The 19,344-nt window shown below is 32.7% G+C and overlaps 2 protein-coding genes across 2 annotated transcripts; one reads left to right on the top strand and one right to left on the bottom strand.

The window, feature by feature from the left end:
• The first annotated feature begins 9,270 nt into the window (after positions 1-9,270).
• Positions 9,271-12,161, top strand: LOC107176028 (coumarin 8-geranyltransferase 1b, chloroplastic-like). The gene is made up of 11 exons (XM_025096547.2): positions 9,271-9,627; positions 9,728-9,811; positions 9,894-9,968; positions 10,398-10,481; positions 10,588-10,677; positions 10,785-10,886; positions 10,992-11,087; positions 11,190-11,261; positions 11,450-11,545; positions 11,739-11,843; positions 11,961-12,161. The coding sequence occupies exons 1-11, from the start codon at positions 9,271-9,273 to the stop codon at positions 12,000-12,002; spliced, it is 1,203 nt and encodes a 400-aa protein (XP_024952315.2). The 3' UTR covers positions 12,003-12,161.
• Positions 12,162-16,242: 4,081 nt separating this feature from the next.
• Positions 16,243-18,223, bottom strand: LOC102627044 (loganic acid O-methyltransferase-like). The gene is made up of 3 exons (XM_052441062.1): positions 18,131-18,223; positions 16,679-17,317; positions 16,243-16,560 (listed from the first exon to the last, which is right to left on the bottom strand). The coding sequence occupies exons 1-3, from the start codon at positions 18,221-18,223 to the stop codon at positions 16,243-16,245; spliced, it is 1,050 nt and encodes a 349-aa protein (XP_052297022.1).
• Between the last annotated feature and the right edge of the window lie 1,121 nt (positions 18,224-19,344).

Raw genomic sequence — 19,344 nt, 5'->3', positions numbered from 1 at the left:
ACTTGATATATGTACTTTATCTATAAGATAAAAATATAATTTTCAAATTCTGTAAAATAAAGTCAGAAGTGACTCAGTAGTTTGATTTTTATTTGTTAATTATTTTTTCATTTTGACAAAATGGTAAATAGCCTTTTAAAAATTTTATAAAACCTAGATAGCTCTTTGATTTTTATTTTGTTAATTATTTTTTCATTTTGTTTTTTACTTGCAATAGCATCCTCAATTCCGAAGTTCTTAGTGGATACATCACAATGATAGATGGAAAATCTTCTAAAATCAGTTCCCTACTAATACCTGAAGTTTGAACTTAGCCCTCTAGAAATTTTCTTCGAGCTTCGTTCATGTGCGAAGAACAAATATCCTCCTGGTTAAATAACAGAGGAGTGATCATTTCTTTCCAAGACTTCATCATTGCCACTAGAACTTCATGAAAAGATCTTCACATTTTTTGACCTGAGTGCTTGAGTGCTGGAATCTAATTTTAATGAAACAATTTTGAAGATTGTGGCTAATTGTAAATAAGAACATAGTCATTTTCTCTTAACAATTAAATGTTTACTATCAAGAAGCCATCCTTGTTTCTTTGAAAAATTGACATCAGAGATATAAGCCCGTTCCTATCCATCCGCAAAAGGTCACAGCACATTATTGGTGATTCATTTGCATTTATATTATAAAATTTTGAATAATTCAATTAAATTAAAAAAAAAAAAAAGATGCTACGTTTAAGTATTCTTCTCATCTTTCATGTAACCATCAAAAGTATGAATAGCAGAATTGTAACCATATCCTATTGTCATTGTTAATTTTAGCCATGGAGGTATATTTAAGTTGTTTCGGGGCAATAGATGTTTTCAGTTCTTGAGGAATTGTAGGCCAAGTAGCAGGCTTTGAGGTTTCCCGAGATTTACATCTATTGTTTACTTCACCCGTGCTAAGATCATTAAAATACTTCTTATAAGTAGGATCAATCTAATTCACTCTTCCCACTTGTGATGACATCCACAAGAAAATTCTAAATAATAATAATGGAAACAATATTGGTGTGAGAACTAGTGCATTCTGGTTTATGGGCCTTATTGCAATTGAGGAAGAATATCTGGGTCTTAGAGCAGATTGACTTTAGCTGAGGGGTCATCGTGTAAATTGTTCCTACGATAGATCTTGACAAAATTTTCCTTGGTATTGTACTATATAATTATTAAAGAAATATATATATTTCAACAATAGCGTGATAGTCAAATAAAAAAAAAAAAAATTGTCGTGTACTCAAAATTCAATAAACACCTACCTCGTATTTATCCGAGTCAAAGAAACAAACCCAGAGCAATTGGATAGAATAGAATAAGAAGCCAGCTAAAACAGACAGAACACGAGAGGTTATAGAATTGGAATTATCTTTGACCCCACAGAGACAAATCTATGTTAGGTGAATCCTCGTAAGTTCCTTTCTAATCAATACAATAATTACAAAGGGTCAAATATTTGTACAAATTAATATAATATAGTAAGGTAAAATTAATTGATTAAAATATAAAAATAAAAAATTATATAGGTCTTAACTTATTTTTAATTCATCAATAATAATATGATTACTACTGATGGCTGAAAATTCCCACAAGGAAGAAGGTCGTTTGGGGACTTTTCACATTCGGCAAAAGGACGAAGATAATTAATATTTAATTTCTCACTCGGGAATGGATGGACCTCTCTCAATTCCCAATATTCTTAATTTTTATTATATATTTTTTAAAAGTTTTTAGTGAATGTTTTTAAATTGTAGTAGTATGGATGTAAATAAAAATAACCTAATATTTATAAAAGAATAATATAAATAAGAGATAATATAAAGACTTGTATAAAATTTATTATTATCTGTCATAAATGAAACTGCACAGTTAAATGCACAATTATAATGCATTCATTTAATTTACTTATACAAAACCATTTTTTTTTATTTTGTCATAGGATTTTGAAGATTATCAAAGATAATTTTTATAATAGATTAGTGTAAGAGGTATACTCATTTTTATGGATTTTTCAAACGTGATACTTTACATTTAAATAATTTCATTTATCATGTTGTAATGGTAATGGCATTTGCCTAGTTTGAAGGGAATATTCTTAATTGCCTTTAGTTTATTTTGATTAATTTCGTTGGTAAAATGTAATTTTATGCATAATATTATTATTGCAAGTTTAGAAATAAAATTGTTTAGGCATAAAATTGTCACTTGTTCAATGATCCCCATCTCCTCCCCTAAATTAATTATAACGTAGAAGGAGAGATTATAGGGATGCTAATCCCTTCCTTTTCCTGTTACCATGTATTTAGATGATATGTCACACCAATTATTACATATTTTTTTATACAAAAGTGTTTGTGGCTTTATTACTAGCATCAATTTGTACACATTCTTAATCTAAACTGTTTGTGGTTATATTATTATTCTAATGAATAATATGGTAACTAAATTAAAACTATTTAGAGGAAAAATGACATTAGCATCCCTTTAGCTTCAGAAAATGGTCACGGAGAAAATGATCAGACAAACATTTTCTTTAATATACACAGACCCTTTGTTGTGTTAAAGTCATATAAACCTTTTTCTAGACCCATAAACTCCCTTTTGTGTTTAAAAGTAATCATAAACTCACATAAATCACAAGAATAGTCTAAAGAGAGAGTTTGCATATCTCAAAAAGGAGTCCGAGTGACTTCTAAAAATATGGGGATATTTGAGACTATTTTACCAAACTACGAGGTGCTGGTGCGCTTTTTCCTATTTAAAATGAGTTTTGAGGTCTATTTATCTAAAGATTAAATATATGTTGGGTAATTTCTTAATACCAAATTAAAGGTGGTGAATTTTTTCTTTACATAAAATGACTAAATTGTCCTTTCTCATCTTCAAGCTCAAAAACTCCAAGCATTTTATGTAGCACAACTTATCAAAAATACTCTAGTGCTTATTAGCGTTGTTTCTGCAAAATTCCATGTTAGCTCTTGTCTCTTCAAAATTTTGTCTTTAACTATTTTTATAGTGGAATCATGGAGAGAAACTACTTACTTTCCCTTAATCTAAGTACAATTAATTTTGCATCTTTGGACGCATGGTCAAATAGGATTATTTATCGGTACAAATCCTTGCATGTACAAAAAATAATTAAAAATAAAACAATCACTTTGTTTCTAGGCATGCAATTTGTTAAGTTCATTATTTATAGAGTTGACATCTTATGGTAAATCTAGTTAAATTATAATTTTATTTATTGCATATCTTGTAATAGGGATTAATTTATTAATTCCCTAATTTAGTGAGATTCCAATTTATTAGGAATATTTATTTCCAATTTAATTAGATATCTAATTTAGAAAGTCTATTAATGATGAGATTCTATAATTGGCGCATGAGATCTACTTAGAGTTAGAAGTTCATTAAATGCTCTAGATATTTCTTGGGAGACAAGAAAGACAAGAATATCATATTTATTCCTATTCAGATTCATGGGAATTATAAGAGGAAATAAACTCTTATTTGGAAAGAATCCAAGTCTTTTAAGACTTGCTATTTTGGTGAAACCCTAATGCCTATATGAAGAGATGTATTTCACAATTGAAAGCACCCACAACACAGAAGTATAAAGCAGAGAAGCAAAATTCAGCCTCTTCCCCAGAGACTCCGGATTTGGTGCATAATGTTGTGTTGATTTGTTTATTTATCTTCTTTTTATCTTTGTGAAGAGTTTATGTGGATCTTGAATCACTAGACATTGAAGAATTGCTATTGATTACTTTGCGGAGTGCCTTGAGGATCGTGGATCAAGAAGGTTAGCAATTATTTAAGAGAAGCAGATTCAGTTTTATTAAACTTGCATGGAACTGCTTTGTATTGCTATAGAGTGTTACAATATATACACGTTACAACTAGCGTAAATAATGAAAGAGATAATAAGTAATACACTTCTTAACATAATGAACTACTGCACTTCTAAACATAATGAAATACTACCAACTAAGAACCTGAAGATCACGTTAAGCTATTACGCCCCCGCAAGAGAGGTGTACCGTCGAGAACACCGAGCTTAGACCGTGCACGCTCAAGGGGAAGTTGGGGAAGTGGCTTGGTTAAGATATCCGCAAGCTGATGCTCAGAAGGAACATGAGCAATAGACAACAAACCTTGCACAATCTTATCACGAACAAAATAAAAGTCAATTTCCACATGCTTCATACAAGAGTGATATCTAGGATTTGTGCAAACATGAGTGGCACCAAGATTGTCACAGAGCAGCTTGAGCATAGGAGTCCGAATACCAAGTTCTGAGAACAAGTGTCGAAGCCAACAAAGCTCAGAAAACGGTAGCAGCAATGGCGCGAAACTCGGCTTCAGTAGAGGAATGTGCCATAAACTTTTGCTTCTTCGAAGACCAGGAAATGTGATTCCCACCAAGGAAGATAGCGTAAGCACTCGTAGAGCTACGATCATCAAGATTGCCCCCCCAGTCAGAATCACTATAAGCAGCAAGTGCAGAGGATGAGGACTGGCGAAGAAAAAAGCCATGAAAAATTGTAGCTTTCAAGTAATGGAGAATGCACTTGGCAGCCTGCCAATGCAACTGAGAGGGACTTTGCATGAACTGAGATAGTTTGTTGACCGCAAAGCAGATGTCAGGACGAGTGAGAGTGAGATATTGCAAGGCACCAAGAAGTTGACAATAAGACGTACCATCAGCAGAGACAGAACCATCGGTTTGTTGAAGACCAACGGTGGCAGACAGAGGAGTGGCAATAGGTTTAGCATCAGTCATGCCAAACCGGTCCAAAAGAGAACGAACGTAGTGATGCTGAGAGAGAAACACACCAAACAGAGTGCGAAGCAACTCAAGCCCGAGAAAAATGATGCAGAGAGCCAAGGTCCTTGAGAGCAAAAATAGAAGCAAGACCATGAATGAAGTGCTGAATAACCCAGCCATGAGAACCAGTAATAATTAAGTCATCCACATAGACAAAAAAATAAATACGATGACCATCACGGTGATAAAGAAAAAGAGAAGCATCAGTCTTGCTTTGGCGAAATCCATAGGACAACAAAAATTTGTACAGAGTAGTAAACCATGCACGAGGCGTCTGCTTAAGGCCATACAGAGACTTGCATAACCTGCAGACAAAGGAAGGCCAGTTAGAATCAATAAAATCAGGCGGCTGCTTCATGTAAACCTCTTCGTCAAGAGAACCATTGAGGAAGGTGTTATTGATATCCAACTGACGAATCGGCCAACCAAATTGCAAGGCTAAGCAAAGAATAACACGAACGGTAGAGGTTTTAACAACAGGGCTGAAAGTATCGTGGTAGTCGAGACCAGGACGCTGAGTAAAGCCCTTAGCAACCAGCCGCGCTTTATACCTGTCAACAGAACCAGCGGGGTGGCATTTGACACGAAACACCCACTTACAACCAACCAAATTTTGAGAAGGTACAGGAGGAACAAGATCCCAAGTATGATTAGAAATAAGAGCATTATATTCAGTACGCATGGCCTGAAGCCATTGCAGGTCGGCAAGGGCAGCCTTAATACTAGTTGGTTCAATAGTGGAGGGCAGCGGATGTTTGGAAATAATAGGAGCGAGGGTAGTGTGGTCAAGCCGTTTTGGTTTATAAATGTTATTGCGTGACCGGGTTATCATTGGATGGGCTCGGGTCAGCAGTGGAGGTGGAGGTGTTGGTGGTGACGATGATGGGGCTGTTGGTGACGACGGGGAAGTAGACGGGGCCAGTGATGAAGGATTGGAGATGGGAGATGAGGGAGTTAGTACTGGTGCATGGACATGGGGAGGTAAAGAGTCATAAGTATGAGGGTTATGAATAATACCCGAAGTAGAGGCGAAAGAGGCCAGTGAAGAATCGGAGCTAGCAGGAAGCGAATCCGAAGTTGCAAGATGGGAACCACCTGGAGAAGAAGAGTGAACCGACAGAACCGAGACCGAAAAAATGGATGGAAACCAGGAGGTGAGTGAAACAGAGGAGGGAGAGGCAGTAGATGTGAGGGACTGATAGGGGAACTGAGACTCAATAAATTGAACGTCACGGGAAACATAAATCTTACCAGACTGAACATCTAAACACTTGTATGCACTTTGTTGTAGGCAATAACTGAGAAACACACAAGGCTTGGACCTGAGCTCTAGTTTGTTGCGCGTATATGGGTGTAACCATAGGAAACTGAGACACCCAAATACACGTAGATTGGCATAATTAGAATGGGCATCAGATAAGAGCTGGAAAGGACAGGTCATGGATGTAGTTTTGGATGGTAGACGATTAATTAAGTAGGTGGCGGTTTGAAACGCAAACATCCAAAAGCTAGGAGGTAGCGAGGCTTGATGAAGTAACGCCAACCCCGTCTCAACAATATGTCGATGACGACGTTCGACGACTCCATTATGTTGTGGTGTGTAGGGTGGTGTAAGCAGGTGATTAATGCCCGTCTGTTGAAAAAATGAGGTGAGTTTGAGGAACTCACCACCACCGTCGGTGTAAATATTACGAATAGTAGTACGAAAATAATTTTCAACAAGTGTTTTAAAACGAACAAATGTAAAGAAAACATCATATTTTAGCCGTAACGGAAAAAACCAGACATACTTAGTAAAATGATCAACAAAAATCATGTAGTACTTATAATTATCAAAGGAAGTAACAGGGGCAGGACCCCAAACATTAGAATATATTAAATCCAAGGGACGAGTACTACATAAAGAAGATTTGCCAAAAGGGAGCCGATGGCTCTTATTGCATAAACAAGACTCACAAGACTCAAAATCCAAGTGCGAAGACAAATTGAAGGTACGAAGAACAAATCAAAATATCCCTAGACGGATAACCTAGACGCTGATGCCAGTGAGCAGCATCAGTTTTTATTGTAGCATTTAAAGTCAGCAAGGCTGGAATGGGTAAAGAAAAAGCTGCTGGCCACTCATAGACACCCTGATTATTCTGGCCTTGCAAGAGGACCGCCCCCGTGCTCAAATCCTTCACCTGAAAATGATCACGAAAAAATTCCATTGAGGCTTTATTAACATTGCAAAATTTAGACACAGAGATTAAATTTCTATTGATAGTCGGAACATAAAGAATATTTTGCAAATAAAATTTTGAGTTAGAGGTACATAAGGAAGTTGAGCCAGTGTGAGATATACCAAGACCCATGCCATTACCAACAATGACGGAATCAGAACCATGGTAAGGACTATGAGTGCTCAAATTTCAGAGATCTCCTGTAACATGATGTAAGGTGGCGCTGTTGACTAACCAATTGGGGTTGGATGTGCCTGTGGTTGCTGCGTGGTTCATAGTCGGACTGTTTTTGTGGGAGGTAAAATCTAGACAATCCCGTGCTGCATGGCCCTTGGTACCGCAAAGTTGACAGTAGCCCTGGTACCCGGTGGGCTGCTTCTTTTGATATCCTCCATTGTTACGATACTGGCCTTGTGGGTTGCGATGATAATTTCTGTTGTTGCCATTTTGATTTTGATACCCACGATTAGGATCATTATTAAATCTCGGATTGCTGTCTCTTCTCTAGTTCTGATAAGGGCCACGGTTTGTTGTCTGCTGTTTGACTGCGGCATTGACAGTGATAGTCGTGTCTGTGGATTTTTCCTCTCGCTTCAACATATCTTCGTAATCTACAAGCTTTTCATATAGCTCATCAAAAGAAAGTGGTATCTCACGGATCCGAACACCAGCAATAATTTCTTTGAAATCTTTTCCTACGCCATTAATAATTTGTACCACGAGATCATCATCTGTAACAGGAACATCAATCAAAGTAATTTCATCAGAAATAGAACGTAAGTTATTTAAATATTTGGCAACAGGTTGTCCATCACGACGAGGTCGTGCAAGTCGTTCTCTAAGAGAGATAACACGACTACGGCTACGATTGGAGTATAGCCGTGCAAGCTTATCCCACGCTTGCTTGGATGTTGTGGAACTAGCTATGAGTGGGGCAACTCTTTCGGTGCAGGAGGCTAGGATGGAGTGAAAGATCAACTGATCTTGGCGTTTCCATAAGGTATAGGCTGTGTTGATGGTAGGCGGACCATTATTGCTGCCAGTTTGATACTGAGAAGGGCACTCAGATGTGCCATCAATGTAACCTGTCAGATTATAGCCAAAAGCTAAAGAGAGGAATTGCGCTCTCCATGTAAAATAATTTTCGGGTGTAAGCCGTATAGGCAATTGGGCAGCGGCGTTGATTGAAACACAATCATTGGCTTGGTTATTTGATGAGTGGAGACTTTGGCTGGCTGGTGAAAGATTGGAGATGGTTGAGGGTTCGGTGGCCATGGTGAGAGAAAAGAAAAAGGATCGATTTACTCTTGTTAGAGAGAGAGAGAGAGCTCTGATACCATATTAAACTTGCATGGAACTGCTTTGTATTGCTATAGAGTGTTACAATATATGCACGTTACAACTACCGTAAATAATGAAAGAGATAATAAGTAATACACTTCTTAACATAATGAACTACTGCACTTCTAAACAAAATGAAATACTACCAACTAAGAATGTGAAGATCACGTTAAGCTATTAAGTTTAAGGTTGAGTAAACCGTCTGGTGATAAACTATAAGTGAGAGTCTTAAGTTTGGTAAATTCATAAGTTGTAACATCTCAACTTAGTTAATTTCTTTTCATCTAGGTGTGGTCTCGTGGATGCAAGATTGATTAATTTAAACCACGTAAAAATCTCCGTGTCATTTATTTTCTGTAATTTATTGTGTTTTTGAAAAATTAATATTTTTTATACGAATGAAGAGTAATAGTAAACAGTAACTATAAACAGTAACTGTGAACAGTAATGATAAATAATTTTTTCAAAAATTAATTAAGTTGTTAATTTTTTTTATTTTTAATTACTTACATTTATTTGCGATAAATGTAAATTCCTTTCACCATTAATTGTAGGGTTTGCGTAAGTTATATTTATTATAACTTAAAACCAGATAAAATGATATAAACGTGAGTAATAAAGTAATGAGGTTAGATGGGCCAGCGAATAAATTTTTAATTGCAAGGTAAGTTCCAGTGTACCAAACATATTTTTGTTTTCAACTTCTGGTCAAGAAAGTTTTGCCTTTGTAGCACACCGAACGTATGTCTATATATAATGAGTGTTTGACAGCAAACTTATATAAACTCATTGCATGATACACAAGCCAGGACTCAATACTCCGCAAGAAACAGCCCAATTATTAAATATGCTTCAAATGCAGTGTTTAAGCTTCTCTCCAAAAAACCATCCATTACAACAGAAATCATTTCAACCTCCATTGACATACAGACGAAAGTCCTCAATAATCGAATGCTCGTCACGAAGTTCATTTCGTTTAAACAATCAAATCAAAATTGCACTCAATAATGAGGGCATAATTAGCAATAGAAATCATCATAAACCATCGAACGGGCACCTAGTTCCTTTGGCATTACAAGATGGCTATGCATTACAATCCGAGAATAATCATACAGCGGCCGCAACTCCAAGCTTCTTGGAAGTTTTCAAGAGGAAGTTGAATGGAATCGCCCATTTAACCCGTCCTTATGCTTGGATTAACATTGTGAGTTGCTTGTTAATTAATATAATGATGGTCTGTCGTTTTTGTAGATTTTATTTGGAGATTTGAGTTTCGATTTTTTTTTTAATTTTTCTTTTGACAGATTGTAGCGGTAACATCAGTGTCCTTGCTTCCAATACAAAGTCTTTCTGATGTGACTCCTAATTTTTTTACGGGAATAATTATGGTAAAGATAATTTCAATAAAATTAAAATTAGGTACTCGGAAATGATAACTTGAATTAACATTAATTCATTTTGACATTTCAGGCCATAGTTCCCACAATATTGATGAACGTTTTCCTGTGTGCCATAAACCAGATTTGTGATGTTGAAATAGACAAGGTATATATATATATATGTACGTATATGCTTATTATGAATCTGTATATGTATAAATTATTCTTCGAATATTATTATCATTTGTTATTGTTGTTTCATATTAGACTTTTCTTTAAAATGGTATGGGGTTGGATAAAACTCAAATCAATTATTTTATTTTTATACTTCCTCAGTGAATTAAACTTGAGTGACCAGTCAAAAAAACTGGATGAAAACTACTCTGTTAAGCCCCTAACTGAAATTAGTATTATGCTTATAAATCAACTATCCTACGGACGTAGCTCAGTATTTTGAAGCAGTTTTATTTTGACTGACCACTAAAGTTAGAATCTTAGGAGGTAGGAATTTTAAAATTAATTTTAGGCTTTGTCTACCCCTCTATATTTTTTTATTAAAGAAAAAAACTAATAAATCAAATGAATATTGTTGAAGATTAACAAGCCGTATCTGCCCCTTGCTTCCGGAGACTTGTCCATGGGAACTGCAATCGCAATTTGTGTAGGATGTACACTCATGGTAAGCAACTATACCTACAAAAGATTCTACAATTTTATTTCTAAGTTCATTTGCATACAATGAATTCGATGGCCGTTTAATTGATTGATCTGATCTCAATTATCAGAGTCTTGCTATGGGGGTGATGTCCGGATCTCCAGCACTTCTTTGGGCCCAAATTTTGTGGTTTCTAACTGGATGTGCTTATTCCCTCCCAGTGAGTTAACATATTTTAACGGAAATTAAAATAAAATTAATCCAAAACAAAATAAAAAATCTTAATTAATCATCTTGTTGGTTGTTTCTAATTAATCTTGGCTGCAGCTTCCCTTTCTTAGATGGAAATCACACACATTTATGGCTCCATTCACTCTCGTTATTCTCATGGGACTTTTACTTCAAATACCTTTCTTCATTCACAGCCAGGTATATATGTGGGATTATTTCTTCAAACTAATCATCTACTTCATTTTTATTTGTATTTTCTTGTAATTTTATTACTAAATGTTTTAATTTGATACACATATACAGACATACGTGCTTGGTAGACCTTTTATAATGACAAGATCATTTATATTCACAACCGCTATTATGTCCATCTTTGCATTTGTAAATGGACTTCTCAAGGTAATAATTTCAGAAATTTAACTCACATACCCAAACATTAAAACCTAGTGAAATCATGCCTTAACTAATTTATTTGTTTATGTGATTTTATTTTATGAATAGGATCTGCCTGATGTTGAAGGGGACAAAGCATTTGGCATGCAGACACTCTGTGTTCTTTTGGGGAAAGAAAAAGTTAGTGTAGCATAACATTACCATATAATATTTTATTCGTAGTTGGACTAACAAATATCATTGTCACATAATACTTCATTTCCGTCAATCTAAAAAAGAAATAAGGTGAGCCGGCCTTATCTCAACTTAATAAATCATTGTTCGTATAATAATAATTGTCTTAACAATTTTTTTTCCCCCATGAAAAGGTGCTTCCGCTTTGTGTTAATCTGATGTTAATTGGTTATGGAGGTGCTATAATAGCTGGATCATCCTCATCTTCAATAATTAGCAAGCTTGTTACTGTAAGAATTAAATTTCCCCTTGGTATATTTTGTGCAAAAATGTAAAAGACATACAACGCTCACAAAAATAATATATACACTTTATTGAAATAAGTGTTTATATTTTTTAAAATATAAAAAATTAAATAATTTAAATTAAAATATAACTAAATGAATATTTTTACTTTTCTTTTAAATATTTTAACTTTTGCAGATAATTGGTCACAGCATACTTGCTTTCATGGTGTGGCTTCGATCTCGAAAAGTTGATCTTGACAGTTTTGAATCACAATTTAGTTTTTACATGTACCTTTGGAAGGCAAGTGATTATTCTACCTCAGTTGTTAATATTGAGTCAAAAATACAAACAAGTTACAGTTTTACTATTTGACTGATTTAACTTCTAATAGAAAATTATATGCTTTTGCATTTGCAGTTGAACTATATTGAATACTTCCTTATCCATTTTCTACGCTGAGAAGGGAAAGAGAATTTCAAATTCCTTTAACAAATATCAGAGGCACTGTTTTTTGAAGCTTTTTTGCTGCTTACAATAATTGTTTATTATGTTGTGTTGTGTTTTTATGTATCCCTCAATAATGTTAGGGGTTTAATATCATGGGGTGAATTGAAGTTATTTTTTGAATAAAGTGAGGAGTTATTGAAAGTCATAGAATTGTTAGATATTGCAATGGGATTAATTGAGAAATGTATCTTAAATTTCTTAAAACATTTACATTTTGGTCCCTAATTACATTTTTGTAATAAATTATATTCCTTCCTTTTCTTGCAATGATTGTTTTGGTATGTTTGAATCGTATTATGTTATACTACTTGTTTGCCTTTAGCGACTTGAGCGGTGGTATTCTCAAGGAGCTTTCATTATCTGATTATTTGAGTTTGAATTTTAAATAGATATAAGGTTAAAATTTTAATTTGAGCCCTGTCAAACACTCAAACTTTAAAATATATACACATACATACACACACACAAAAAATAAAAAATAAAAAATGAGTCTAATAATTGGAATGTAAAACAAACTCTAACAATTAGCATGGTAAAATTTCATTCTTTTCGAAATAAAGTGCTTAGCTAATTTTCTTTCCGATAGATATTTTTAAATTGGAACAAGATTAATTGTTAATATTTTCCAATTCATGTAGATCTCATATAGCATGAGTTTTCATAGTGGTGGAAGCCACTAAGAGCGAAGTGGGAGCAGTTTCAAAAATCTCAGAATATATTTTCTTTCTCATTCAGATCAATTATGAATATGTTCCTATTAGACTAATTAAATGCATACAATTTAAGTTTAAAATGTATTAAAAATTTCAAGTTTAATATTTATTTAAAATCCACACATATATTTATACACATATGGGGTTCGAATCCCGGGTCTCTTAAAATTTATTTCAAACTTATAGAAATATTACACACCATCCAGTCCATCTTAAAAAATTAAAACTAACGTGCTTACATAGTATTTGTTTAGTTAATACTAGTATATATTATGCGAGGACTTAGTGGCATAGCAAAAAAATAAAAGAATAAAAATAAAATCAGTAGAGACAAAAATTTTGACCGATAAATATAAACAAGGAAGAAAATGTACAAAATCTCAATTTGTAATATATATATATATATAATATAATGTTAATTAACATTAAAATAATTTATAAATATGCATTATATTTTTTATTATTATATTTGTATTTATTATAAAAAAAATTAGAAAAAGAACACCTACACCCTTGAGGTCTAGGGAAATGGTCATTAAGACTCCCAAGTTTTCAACAAATGGACACCAAGACCCTCTTTTGACCATAATATCCTTTAGCTCTATAAACCCAAAAAAATCGACTCTAAAATTTTGTAATAAATAGAAAATTAGCATTAAAACAAATACAATAATATATAAATTTCAAAATAATTTTAACATTTAAAAAATATTTTTTTATTTTTTACAATCTATTAAACTTTTTATATTAAAGTAATTTTTAATAATAAATAGAAACATAATATTAAAATTAGAACTATTTTGAATATTATGTAAAAAATAATTTTAATATTATTAATAGGGAGATATTTTCTTCATTGTAAAATCTATTTAACCCCAAGATTTATTTTAAAACTTTATAATAATGCATATATATTACTAAAATGGATATAATTTTTTAATATTTTATTATTATTTCAAATATAAACAATAATATTAAGTTATTTTTAACATTTAAAAATGAAGAAAATATTACTTTAAACATAAATAATATATTACTATAAAACCCTTTGAATATGGTAACTAAAATAATTTTAATATTATTTTATATTTGCAAGAGTGAAGGTCATCGGAGCAACAGAGGGATTCTATAGAGGTGACAACCTTGGGATCATTCTTTGATTTGGAAAACATTATCTCTAGCCTTTTCAAGGGAAAGGATTGTATGCTCATAGTACAGGAAGTCTACAGCGAGATGGCATACTGTTTTATTTCAAGACTTATAGAGTGTTCACTTAGTGAGATTATAAAAAGGTGGCGACAATCATTGAGAGGAAGTCTCATATTGTGTAAGGTTCTAATAGTTTGTAATTTTTAAATGTTTTGAACTTACTTGATTCGTGAATGAGGCTATGTTGACATAGGGATTTGAATCTTGAATCACGTAAAAATCCTTCAGTATGTTTTATTTTTATACAATTTATTTTTACACATTATTTTCTTTAATTAACTTTTGACTAAATTTGGTAAGCGTACTAAATCCTCATAAGAATTAATACGTTCGCGATGGCAGATTATTAAAAACAAATAAAAAGTTTATTCACTCAATAACCCTAAACATTCACATGGAATGAGATTAGGGGAAAAAAAACTCAATTTATTCATATGAACAAATTTAGCTATTTCATGGGGGAAAAAAACACTTAAACTGAGTTCTTGCATGTAAAAAGAAAAAAAGGGAGGTTTGTGATGATTTTTCAATCTATGAAAAAAAAATGCATAATAACAGAGATTTGGGGATAATTTTTGTATTTTGAGAGTTTACCAGTGAAAGGTAAAATTCTAAAATTTTAAGAAATTGAGTGTTTCGGATGGAAGGGGTGCTCAAGTACTTATTAGGGTGCTAATATTCTCACCATTAAACAAATCATTATGTATCCAACATCCAATGAAAACCAAGCTTGCATTTATCGAAGTCAAAGAAACTAAGATGAATCATTAATAGACTAAAAATGAAGTTGTTGAAATTGGAATTATCTTCTCCTATCCAGAGACAGCTCTATGTTAGGTGAATTTTGTAAGTATCTTTTAACTGAGAAATTTTAGAATACTTCAGATGTATTACAACCAATTGATGCATGTATGACATGTATAATTAAATTTAATGTAACCACTACTTGCATGATAGTTTTTTAAAATAAATGCATACATGTCATAATATTATTTTCTTATTGTATGACTGACATGATACCTCTGATGTATTCTAAAATTTCCCCTTTTAACCAATAAAATGGTGTTAATTAAGACCGTTCAAGTTGAGTTTTGAGGTCAGTCTAACTAATGCCAAAAGTTATATTAGGTAAATTTTGAATACCAATTTTTTTTTCAAGAGCATTTTTAATACGGAAATCAAGGTAAAGAATTACTTCATAATTACCTACCTGAAGTGACTGAGTTGTCCTTCATCATCTTTAAATTCCTAAAAGCTTCAAGTACCTATTAGGCATTTGCCAAAACATCACTCAAATTAGTATTTAATGTATGTTTTGGTTAGAAGAAATGGGAGGAGATGAGAGAAATGAAAAAGAAAAAGGAAAGAAAAAATAAAGAAATAAGATGATCAATATTAATTTTATCATTTGGTTTGACATGAAATCTCTAATGTATCTCTCCTAAGTTTATTTGTCAATCTTTGAGAGAATAGTTTCCATTTTTAAGAAAGAGAATTTAAACTAAGTCCACTAAAATTTTTGAGTTACCAAGTTTGCTCTTTCCATAGTAGAGTCATTGAGGAAAATTACTTTCCCTTGATTGTAAATGCTAAGTTAAATCCAAATTACAAGTTCCATAATTTACCTTTTTAGTGATTTAACATCCATCATAAACATAGATATTGATGTATTTGCAGATAAACTATGTTGAATACATCCTTATCCATTTTCTCTGCTGTGATGGAAAATGCATATATATCTTTCTGGAAACATATACACTTTGGTTACCTTAGTTTTTAGATATTTTATTTTGTCCTCATTTATGTTTTTAATTTTGATTTTAACCTGCATTGAACCAAAATCCTTCACTTGATGTTTTCCTAATATTTGCTGTGCAAGTGATGCATCCCATCAGAAAAACTATTGTAATAAAAAATAATCATTGAGAGGCAGCAAGTTAGTTTTGGCAAAAATGTTGATTATAAATTTCCTAAAAAATTGCATACATAATATTGTATTAATTCTTTCTTCAAATGAAAAACAAAAGAGGGAGAAAGGGAGAAACAAACGTAAAACATTAATACGAAAATACTAAAACTTACGATGAAATCACAACATAACAGATTAGTAGATATAGCAAGGGTATGGCTGTAATTGTCGTGTGCTGTGCAACTTTGAAGGTATGACGCATTAGTGTAAGTGCTTTTATTCCGAAGCAGTTATAAATTAAAAAGTCATAAACAGCTCTCATAGCTGTCCTGTACTCTCTGCCCTCGATGTCAAATATACCCTAAATGCGTTTGAGTAGGATGAATAAGTCCATCATGCTGTCCTGTACTCTCTGCCCAATGATGGAAATATTCTCTTCAGCCTTTGTTGCAAAATGGTTAAAAATTTTGTCTACAAACTCATCTCCAAAGTGCTCTTTGACGAGTCCCTCATACACAGCTCTCATAGCAACGGCCAAATCACTGGCACTACATAATACTTGCTGCTTGGGATTAGTCATTTTTTCCATTCTCTCAATGGTAAAATTTCCATTTCTTTGGATAATTCCTTCCAATTCTTTGGGAGTCGGGTTGTACATTTTTTCTTCGCTTAGTATTCCCTGGAATAAAGCATTTCAAGTCTTAATATCAGACTCATTGGATCGGATGTATGTACAAACAAGACAATATAATCATAACACGTTTATTTACAAATAAAAATGTTCACTCAGCACTTACCATCTTGCCTAATTCAACTAGGCAAGATCCGAAAGTATTATAGAATGCACCTGCAGCATTATTAACCAATGGGATTCCATCTGGTACAGAAAACACGACCAAAGCAGCTAAGCCTCCAGGCACAAGCTCTTGTGCTCTAGTATTCAAAAATGTCTGAAAGTCATTATTGAACTGAGCTGCATATGCCTCCATAACTTCATTTACAAATCTTCTGGTTTGAATACTTCCTTCCACCCCATCAACTTTAGGAACTTTGGAGAGCCAATGCAGGGTATAGGAAGAATGTACAAAATGTAGAGATGACTTAGGAAACAAGCTACTGTAAAAAGAACCCGGCACGCCGGCAGCGTAGTAACTCCGTGATTGATGGAGAGATTTAAAGAGTGTGTTAAAATCATTATCAGAGTGATCGTTAAAAAACATTTGAAATTCAATGGCTGAAGGGCATTCATGTTGAAATTTCAACTCTACAGAACCTATTATGTTTTGCACAGCAATGAAGGTGTTAGGTCCTGTGGAGCAGCCAAAATCTGCTATGCGAAATGTGTTTGGAACGGCATTAAGTCCCAAGATCTTCGAGTCAAGTTTATCAATTATGCCTTCCTTGATTAATTCCTTAGCAGCTTTGACAGGTCCTCCCTGCAGCAATAGATTAATCTCAATTCTTTTGTGCAATATGTGTTTAGACCAGTGACCGCAGTTCTTGGGTCATAACGTAAAATATAAACTTGAATAGACTATAACATAAATCAGTAAAATTGAAAGGAACTATTATAATGAAAATATATATATATATATATAAACAGGATATACAATTGTAAAACTGAGAGAATCTTGTGCAATGAAACAGGATTTCGATTGGACTAAAATTTAGAAATTATAAATTTTTGTCGCTATAGCACGAAATCAGTAAACCTTAGAGGGTCCATCATGAGAGTTATAATAGAGAAATCACAAACTTTTTTTTTTTTTTGATAGAAGAGAAATCACAAACTTGATTAAGCTACAAAACACCTTTAAATTAATGGGGCCAAAACGTAAAATATAACACTTAAAAGTTGGTAAATTTTAATTCAATCATTTATTTTTACTGAAATTGGTTTTCATTTGGAGATCAGGCCTCTAGACCTCCACATAATTCTAACCCTAGTTAAAAACTTATGAAAAAAATGATGTTTTGCATTGATGCTATATATATATATGATATACTTTACATTTCAGATATGATGTCAAATAATATATCATATATTTTTTTCATCTTTCTTAGTCTCTTACTTTTTCGAGATTGTGGTAAGTTAAATAAAATTACTTGAAAATCATTCAGTCAAATCCCAAATAGCGTACTGATACATATATATTATATGAACCAGAAAATTTAAAAGAAGTTCGTAGATGAAAAAGGAACAAAAATATATGACATATATATACAATATAGACACACACACAGAGAACCTGGTAGGCAGAATTGCTTGCATAGCTATGAGCACCATCTCCTCCAACCATGGGACGTGAATCAGGCACGATTTGTGTATCACGGTTGGCCATTTTATCAAACTTTCGTTTATTAGAATGTGAAAGATTGTTTCTCCAAGCTTCAATGGAAAATCTAACAATCAATTGATGTTAGATCTTGTTTATTTATATTATTCTTCAGGAGTTGGGAAATTATCCACCGTTCACCTGTTTTTTCACGGTTTTTCAAAAATACACAAATTTTTTTTTTTTTTTGCAGCGCTCCACCTGAATTTAACATTTTTTTCATTGGTCCACTCTCGTTATAATACCGTTAGAACTTTGTTCACATCATAAGGGTAAAATTATCATTTCACAATGACACAGTGGTGGATAGATGCAAAACAATATAACTTCAAGTGGAGTTCAGTAAAAAAAAATTAAGAATTGTGTATTTTTAAAAAAATACGAAAAAATAAGCGGTCAGTGGATAATTTATCTTTTACATTTAAGGATAAAAAAGTCATTTAAATAATATTTCGTTAGTTTTTTTAACAATCTCCAAATGGAAGTAAAAAAGTGAAGAAATGTAACTTTAAGTGGATTCCAACTCAAAAAAAAAGAATTGTATATTTTTAAAAAAATTGAAAAAACAGATGGACGGTAGATAATTTCTCTCAGGACTTCAATTCATCAGTCAGTAATATGTCTAGGTAAGATGGATTGTGGTTGTTGAGTGGAAAGATTCGGACAAGGTGTAGTATTGTTCATTAAAAAATTAATATTTTATTAAAAAATAAAAAATAAAAAAGAAGCTAGAAGAATACTTAACTGTATTGGGAGCCGAGAAAGACAGGATGGGACGGAACCTTATTGAGGAATTTCGGATATAACGACATTTAAATATTTAGGATTTCGAGATCTTTATTAGCTTAGCATCTCCACAAATGAGAATAAATTGAAATTTAACCAAGTTTTTCAAATATTTCCCTTATATTTTTTTTCAAGAAAAATGTTATGCACCCTATCAATAAACTCCACATCATTCTCATTAAGAAAAATGTCGCTAATTCAAATTTTAAAGATATTTAGTAAAACATTTCAATCTTTACATATTATTGTATAGGTTGAGGTGGGCATCATCATTTTTTTTTCAAAAATTTATTATTTTGATTTTAATACTATTATTGTCATTCATCTACTGAAAATTAAAT

Source organism: Citrus sinensis, chromosome 5 (assembly GCF_022201045.2).
Source record: "Citrus sinensis cultivar Valencia sweet orange chromosome 5, DVS_A1.0, whole genome shotgun sequence".
NCBI classification, from domain to species: Eukaryota; Viridiplantae; Streptophyta; class Magnoliopsida; order Sapindales; family Rutaceae; genus Citrus; species Citrus sinensis.
This window is presented reverse-complemented; position numbering and strand designations above follow the sequence as displayed.

What these genes read in the sequence shown, in the direction of transcription:
- LOC102627044 (XM_052441062.1), bottom strand. Translation starts at nt 18,223, where the DNA reads ATGGCCAACCGTGATACACAAATCGTGCCTGATTCACGTCCCATGGTT. An exon ending in CAAGCAATTCTGCCTACCAG is followed by an intron (nt 17,318 to 18,130) that starts GTTCTCTGTGTG and finishes CTATTGCTGCAG; the next exon opens with GGAGGACCTGTCAAAGCTGC. An exon ending in TAGTTGAATTAGGCAAGATG is followed by an intron (nt 16,561 to 16,678) that starts GTAAGTGCTGAG and finishes GCTTTATTCCAG; the next exon opens with GGAATACTAAGCGAAGAAAA.
- LOC107176028 (XM_025096547.2), top strand. Translation starts at nt 9,271, where the DNA reads ATGCTTCAAATGCAGTGTTTAAGCTTCTCTCCAAAAAACCATCCATTA. An exon ending in CTTATGCTTGGATTAACATT is followed by an intron (nt 9,628 to 9,727) that starts GTGAGTTGCTTG and finishes TTCTTTTGACAG; the next exon opens with ATTGTAGCGGTAACATCAGT. An exon ending in TTCTTTTGGGGAAAGAAAAA is followed by an intron (nt 11,262 to 11,449) that starts GTTAGTGTAGCA and finishes CCCCATGAAAAG; the next exon opens with GTGCTTCCGCTTTGTGTTAA.